The sequence below is a fragment of the Oncorhynchus mykiss genome, chromosome 11 (genome assembly GCF_057628025.1).
Source record: "Oncorhynchus mykiss isolate SJ-2025 chromosome 11, ASM5762802v1, whole genome shotgun sequence".
Lineage (NCBI taxonomy): Eukaryota > Metazoa > Chordata > Actinopteri > Salmoniformes > Salmonidae > Oncorhynchus > Oncorhynchus mykiss.
The window spans coordinates 68,403,605-68,411,350 of NC_143032.1; the positions used below are offsets into that span (position 1 = coordinate 68,403,605).

A 7,746-nucleotide genomic window follows, 5' to 3' on the forward strand; every position below is an offset into this window, starting at 1 on the left:
CAACCTCATCCCTCTTCCCATCTGAGATCTGCGCTGTGAGATATCACACATTGATGGAGATTTGGAGAGGTCTATGCATGGTGAGTAAAAATCCTAAAAGTAAGCACCCACTGGAAAATCAAATACACTGCTCAAAAAAAATAAAGGGAACACTTAAACAACACAATGTAATTCCAAGTCAATCACACTTCTGTGAAATCAAACACTTAGGAAGCAACACTGATTGACAATAAATTTCACATGCTGTTGTGCAAATGGAGTAGACAACAGGTGGAAATTATTGGTAATTAGCAAGACACCCCCAATAAAGGAGTGGTTCTGCAGGTGGTGACCACAGACCACTTCTCAGTTCCTATGCTTCCTGGCTGATGTTTTGGTCACTTTTGAATGCTGGCGGTGCTTTCACTCTAGTGGTAGCATGAGACGGAGTCTACAACCCACACAAGTGGCTTAGGTAGTGCAGCTCATCCAGGATGGCACATCAATGCGAGCTGTGGCAAGAAGGTTTGCTGTGTCTGTCAGCGTAGTGTCCAGAGCATGGAGGCGCTACCAGGAGACAGGCCAGTACATCAGGAGATGTGGAGGAGGCCGTAGGAGGGCAACAACCCAGCAGCAGGACCGCTACCTCCGCCTTTGTGCAAGGAGGATCAGGAGGAGCACTGCCAGAGCCCTGAAAAATGACCTCCAGCAGGCCACAAATGTGCATGTGTATGCTCAAACGGTCAGAAACAGACTCCATGAGGGTAGTATGAGGGCCCGACGTCCACAGGTGGGGGTTGTGCTTACAGCCCAACACCGTGCAGGACGTTTGGCATTTGCCAGAGAACACCAAGATTGGCAAATTCGCCACTGGCGCCCTGTGCTCTTCACAAATGAAAGCAGGTTCACACTGAGCACATGTGACAGACATGACAGTCTGGAGACGCTGTGGAGAACGTTCTGCTGCCTGCAACATCCTCCAGCATGACCGGTTTGGCGGTGGGTCAGTCACGGTGTGGGGTGGCATTTCTTTGGGGGGCCGCACAGCCCTCCATGTGCTCGCCAGAGGTAGCCTGACTGCCATTAGGTACCGAGATGAGATCCTCAGACCCCTTGTGAGACCATATGCTGGTGCGGTTGGCCCTGGGTTCCTCCTAATGCAAGACAATGCTAAACCTCACGTGGCTGGCGTGTGTCAGCAGGTCCTGCAAGAGGAAGGCATTGATGCTATGGACTGGCCTGACCGTTCCTCAGACCTGAATCCAATTGAGCACTTCTGGGACATCATGTCTCGCTCCATCTACCAACGCCACGTTGCACCACAGACTGTCCAGGAGTTGGCGGATGCTTTAGTCCAGGTCTGGGAGGAGATCCCTCAGGAGACCATCCGCCACCTCACCAGGAGCATGCCCAGGCGTTGTAGGGAGGCCATACAGGCACGTGGAGGCCACACACACTACTGAGCCTCATTTTGACTTGTTTGAAGGACATTACATCAAAGTTGGATCAGCCTGTAGTGTGGTTTTCCACTTTAATTTTGAATGTGACTCCAAATCCAGACCTCCAAGGGTTGATAAATTTGATTTACATTGATAATTTTTGTGTGATTTTGTTGTCAGCACATTCAACTATGTAAAGAAAATAATATTTCATTCATTCAGATGTAGGATGTGCTATTTTAGTGTTCCCTTTATTTTTTTGAGCAGTGTATATAGTCCAAGAAAATACTGTTAAGGATTCCACCAAATATATTAAATATTAGTTTAAAAACTCTTGTAACACTGACTGTTGTGGTAATGGCTCAACTATTCTGTTCTGTCAACTCACAAAGAAAGCTCTTCTTCAAGACTTCCTAGTTTCCGCTTAGCTTATTAAGTGATCCTAGTAGTAAGAACACAGTAAAAACAATTAAGAAATTTCCCATGGTGCATTCAACAACTGTACCAACCTCTTTGTGTTAGTTTTACTGTGTCTTCCTCTTGTGACCCTATGATCAGGCAGAAACCATTTGAGATAACAGAATAATTAACAAAATCACTGTGGAAGTAAATGCTATTTATTCTATAATTAATCAGATATAACATGATTGAACTCCATCAATGAATGAAAAACAAAATAATAGAATTCTATAGCAATTGAAACTAGCCCAAATTCCCAATACATCCTACTTGTCTAAAATACAATTATAGCTCTAAACCACATATCTATTGATAGGACTCTGGGGGGGGGGGGGGGGGGGGGTCCATATAATTTTCTTTAATTGGTTTTGTTGATTAAAAACAACATTAATACAGTCATATGAAAAACAAAAAAGAAAAGATGTTCAGTAGGGATGACAAAAATAAAACAATAAATAGCCTCAAATTAACCTCATTGTTACACTACTGGAATGGTTTAGGGCCCCATGTGGGTGCTTTACAAATGTATATACAGGTATGATAACTATATACAAGCATGGGAGTTAACTCCTTGACCTCCCCAAAGCATGGCTGGTATTGTAACATTGGAGTGGACAGTGAGATGAGTTAAAACACACAAGTCGTTAAAGAATACAGGTGGGCCTACCAAAAGCTACTATGCAAAGCTATGAGATGGCCGACAGTAGTCCTAGGAGCTATGACACTCGTTTGGACCAGCAAGGGGAGTTGTTAGCTGTTCAATTCCACCTCTCTCACAACAGGTTGTCTGGAGTTAGCCAGAGTTTCCAAGGCCTGAGTACATGGACCATGAGAACCCACATTAAGTCATGACATGAGTTCCCGCAGTTTGTGTATGATGGAGTATCAGGTCATGGATAGAGGTCAAAAGGCTCTCATGCTTCTTCAGACTCTCCATTCCCTCTCTCAATTCCCCCTTTCTTTCACTATACCATTGCAGCTAAGTTTTCCCCATCTTTCAAAACAAAAAAACCCACTGACATCCTCTCTAGCAACCAGCTCAGCTAAAACACAACACAGTGAGGAAAAACATGACTAGTTTGGTCTTTTAGTAGGTTTGGGAAGTGGGGGAACAGGGGAGCTGGTTGGGATGACGCCAGTGCTGAGCAGTACGATGATGAGGATTATGACGAGGACAATGACCACGATCACCACCCACAGCTTCATGTTCTTCCACCAGTAGGAGCGAGCCACCTTCTGGGACGTGTGCTTGAAGTCCTCAGCCTGAGGGAGAGATGGGACGCTACTAGGTACACGCTCACAGAAGTTCTACCATTTGCAACGTTTTGCAGTAATCAATGCTTTGTAAACTGCAGATATGTAGTCTACACATTTCCGAGAGTTTGTGGCCTGCAATTTGATTTTAAAAAAAATAATATTTTTTTAAATGTACACCTTGAACAAACCCACATCATGGTTCACTCTTTAGGTCCATTAAATACTTTAGGTATCAATAATTGGATGTACTATGACGTTATAGTAGATGTTAAGTGAGGACAAATGAATGCAGTGAGGAGCACATGATGAGGAGAGAGACAATGTAGAACAGAGATGTATAGAGATGTGGAGCAGTGTTGCAGGACTGACTGACCCCAGCCTGCAGGTCCTCTGACTTGCCCATCAAGTCGTCTAGTCTCTCTCCCCGGGCCAGGATCCGGTCCACGTTCTGGGTCATGATGTCCTTCACTCCCTCCACCTGAGACTGCAGGGTCCTCACCTTGTCCTGCTCCACCACCTCTCCCTGCTCCTGGACATCGACAGACAGCGACAGAGAGGCGAGAGAGGTCAATGACGAAAATACACTTCAGCAGTCATCCAGCACGTGTTTTCATAAACTGAGGATATCTGTGTGAAATATAGACCATCAAGACAATAGTAAAGGACTCAAGTACTCAAATGCTGCTAGTGGGCTGACTGGGGTTATGGTGTAGATTATTCCTACAAAGCTTTATCAACAATCCATTAACAGTAGTAAGAAGAGAACCCTGTGGGGAAGTTTTACACCTGTATCACTTCTCAAATAACCTTTTACGGTCTAGTCAGAAGAATATCCATATCTTTATATCATAGCTGCCTTTGAATGATCACGTAAGACCTGCACAAAAATAACAGATGCATACAAGATCCAATGAAAATCTATGTCAGGAATATATATTTTAAATAGGCACATTTAATTGATAGTACATGTCTGAAGGTCCCTGTAAGCCAGGAAATGCTATTTTTGACATCCAGAGCCAGTTAGTTTTCTGAGGAACTTCACTACACTCAAAAGTGCAAAAGAATCGATTAGACGTTGCTGACGTGTTAGGCTTTGTATGCGAGACAAAGAGAAAGGAGTGAGTATGCATGTTGCAATTATTTTTTTCTTTCTCCAAACCCCATGAGCAGGCTCACCGGCCTAAAAAACACAGGCGTCTCCAGGAAACGGTAAGCTTTGCTGCGTCACAACCTGGCTCCCTCCCTCCCCCTCTGTCCTCAGTCTCCTCCCTCGTTCCTTCACAACCTGCTTTCCCCTGACACAGGGCTTTGCCTGTATGAGGCCCACTAAATGGTCGACTGCTATCAAATGACAAGTCACACCAAGAGAGAAACATTACATACTGACAAAGGAAGTTCACTGGCGTTAGAGAGTTTAGTAGACTACACACAGTATCTTATTCAAATACTTGAGAAACGGGCCTTTTAAAGCTTTGAAAGTCCTTCAACTGGTTAGAGATCCAAACTCACAACACACAGCACTACCTCGGCATGATGGCTGTCCTTGACAGAGATACATCAAACAGATAACCACTTTGCTGACATAAATGAGGAAATCATGTAGATGAATTATGGATCTTTGGTCAGTAAATAAGTGCCAATCTGTTTGTGATATGACAACTCCTTGGCATGCCAAACATGTTGAACAGGGGTTAAGCACTTGATTTGTGTTCCACTTTGCTCTAAAAAGTACTTGTAAATACCAAGTAATTTCCCTCACATTTTGGTCAGTTACAATATGCAAATGAAAATGTATCAGGTTTTAATTTTTGTTCTAAAGTGCATCCTATGGATATTGTGGACGGACTCATGAATCAGACATTTATGTTTAGGTAATCACTGAACCTCAACCCAGAACCAAACTCTTGGGTACACGCTGGCCTGTGTCTAGCTAATGGATTTTGGATAAACTAATGCTGAAGAGCCTATCAAGTGGTCTGTCTACAATCTACCCTCCAAGACCATACAACCCAGGCAACTGACACCAGGCAAGCAATATTAGGCATACCAACCTGCCCACTTCCTTGTGAATGGTCTAAACTCAGCTTTAGCTCAGAAGTAGAAAATAGCCTAGGTTCCATCCTGTGCATATAAGTTTCTTCATTTGGAGAGTATGATGAGTCAACAGGCTGATGAATTACCAAACAAATAAACCATTTACTGTAATAACTGTTTCATGTTAACAGAGATGAAGGGAAAGAACAATCCAGGTACAGGCAAGAAAGGCCAAATGTATGTTTGTGTTAGTTTAGCTGAAGTCCCCCCTGTAGTGGCAATTCAAAACTTGACATCCACTCCTGATGGGAAAGTACAGTACAGTAATCCACACTAAATTTATTACGGGTTTCTCCAAGTATTCCCCCATAGAGCCCATAAAAAGTAAGGTGTAGTATTTGAGTTTGGTATATTTGACTATCCTCCTATATTTTCCAGCTGACGACTCAAGCTAAAATCGTTGAAGTGTTACAATGACTCTTTATATGCTCTGACAGGGGTATACTTTCACCAATTGTTGTCGTTATGGAATAGATAGGCTACAATTAGTGGTGATTATCAAAACAAACACCCAAAGTAACAATTGGTGCACAGGCGCCATGTCAAATACACAAACGTTACAATTTAAATAATTCAAACGCAATCTTCCGCAAAAGCGATACTGTTAGCGACCTCTTGGTCAGATACAATGTGCGCAATGAATGAAGGTAAAACAGAACAATTTCACAAACTAAGTAAGCAAAACAGGCGACTGTTGACCTGTTACATGTATTCTCAAGTGAGAAAGCTAGGCTATTAATGTGTGGACTCGATTGAGCCTGGTTCAACAACACATCAGAAAATAACAGATCGTTCCGTGATCGGCACCTACCAAATCATTATCCATCGTCTTCGATCTTGGTTTATCGTAAACGGAGAGTTTATTTAAAATCCCGATGTATCCAATTTATATAACTGTTCTTTATGGATAATGCGAGATTGATGTTCTTGCTGAACAGCCTACGTTGACTCCTACTGCTCATTAACTTTTTTTTTCTTCCTTAAAGTAAAGTCCTTCGCCTTGACCCACCTCTTCGGGTCTTCTGCTTCCACTTTGCATCCTCACGAGGGCGTTGGAGCACGCCGTTCTCTGGTGCACCTGCAGCAGGGAAGATAATGGACCCAAATCAGAATGTCGTTGTGCTGGTTGGCCCACAAACTTTCACATCAGGATTCTTGATTATCGTTGGTATGTGCTGGGTGCTACAGTAAGGAACGGTTTCCTTTTTACCTGTAACTTCTGTGTGCAAGAACTGTATAAAATACAGCAGGTCGATTGACGTCAGCACCTCTATCTGCTGTCTGGACCGATGCCGCGTTCATAACTGGGAACTCCGACTTCACTACGTTCAAAACAACTGGGAACTCAGGAAAAAAACGAGGTCAAATCATGACGTCAGCGATCTTCAGGTCGGAGCTCTGAAATGATGTCCTACATTTTCCGACTTGGAATTCAGAGTTAGATGACCATTAAACTACTTTTTCCAGTCGGAACTCGTCCCCCCCCCCCCTGAACACAGAATAATGTCCCAGTGAAAGATGGATCTTGTCTAAAAGGATTGATCTCACATGCTTACAGATACTACATATCTGATGCAGTTCAGTCTCAGACATGCCTTTAGGTCGACAGTATTGTGTGGTTGCTTGTAGGCAGTTTGCTGTAAGCTTTTGTGACGACCCTCCCACTCTGTCTGCTGTATTCTGTCTTTGTTCTTGTTTCCTTATTAGGATGCCGGTGGGCGGAGTTGGGAGGGTCGTCAGCTTCATGGGAAACACCTGGGCCAGGTGTCTCCCAGGATAAATAGACCTCTTCCACATTCATGGAGGAGACTCTCTCCATGCAGACACCTTTGTAGATTGTGTTGTGGTTCTTGGTGGCCTTTTGTTTGTTTGTTTGTTTGCTTTGGCACCTTTCAACACCCTGTATTATCACATTCATGCACGCAAAACTCACTTACACTACTGATTACACACATCATTGTATATTTTCCTTAGTTGCTTTAGTTAAATAAATATATATTTTGTTACTCCTTATCTCCACGTTGTCTCCCTTTGTTACGGGCTTTGAGCCGGTTCGTGACACTTTTGATGCCAAAATACAGTAGGCCTATATTATATGTAATACAGTGTTAATGCTGGGAGTGGACCTATGGAAAAAAATATCTGCTTTACATTCCAAATGTAGTGTGTCATTCAAGATAGGGAAGGGGGGGGGGAGAGATTGAGGCGGTGTAACATACGATACATTCTCAGACAAGTCAGGCTGTATCAAGATGCAAACCTCCCTCTACAGCCACCAGATCAATAAGTGAGTGACTCCACCCATCCCAGCAGCTCCTGTTCTACCACTCATGCTGATGCGGTATCAACCAGCCCGCACACACTGTTAATAACCTTGACCAACTGGTTTAGCCTGCGTCTGCATCCCAAATGGCACCCATTCCCTTAGAGCTCTGGTAAAAAGGAGTGCAGTTTGGGACATTCGTGACAAGGCTGCAGGGAGTACACTACAATCCAATGACGCCAGTTGAATGTATAA

General features: G+C 43.6%; 1 protein-coding gene across 4 annotated transcripts; it reads right to left on the reverse strand.

Moving 5' to 3' along the window:
• Nucleotides 1-2,019: 2,019 nt before the first annotated feature.
• On the reverse strand, nucleotides 2,020-6,864 carry LOC110536264 (vesicle-associated membrane protein 8). 4 transcript variants are annotated; one of them, XM_021621954.3, is made up of 4 exons: nucleotides 6,439-6,864; nucleotides 6,238-6,306; nucleotides 3,508-3,663; nucleotides 2,020-3,140 (listed from the first exon to the last, which is right to left on the reverse strand). In XM_021621954.3, the coding sequence occupies exons 2-4, from the start codon at nucleotides 6,265-6,267 to the stop codon at nucleotides 2,952-2,954; spliced, it is 375 nt and encodes a 124-aa protein (XP_021477629.1). In that variant the 5' UTR covers nucleotides 6,268-6,306; nucleotides 6,439-6,864; the 3' UTR covers nucleotides 2,020-2,951. The 4 variants fall into 4 exon arrangements, with proteins under 4 accessions (XP_021477629.1, XP_090047161.1, XP_021477631.1 ...); XM_090191035.1 differs by having other exon boundaries at nucleotides 6,040-6,306; nucleotides 6,439-6,862; XM_021621956.3 differs by having other exon boundaries at nucleotides 6,040-6,841.
• Between the last annotated feature and the right edge of the window lie 882 nt (nucleotides 6,865-7,746).

Excerpts from the sequence above, each read along its gene's own strand:
- LOC110536264 (XM_021621954.3), bottom strand. The coding sequence starts at position 6,267 with ATGCAAAGTGGAAGCAGAAGACCCGAAGAG. Across the intron at positions 3,664-6,237 it reads GAAGCAGAAGACCCGAAGAG|GAGCAGGGAGAGGTGGTGGA; the intron begins GTGGGTCAAGGC and ends GTCGATGTCCAG. Across the intron at positions 3,141-3,507 it reads CAGAGGACCTGCAGGCTGGG|GCTGAGGACTTCAAGCACAC; the intron begins GTCAGTCAGTCC and ends TCTCTCCCTCAG.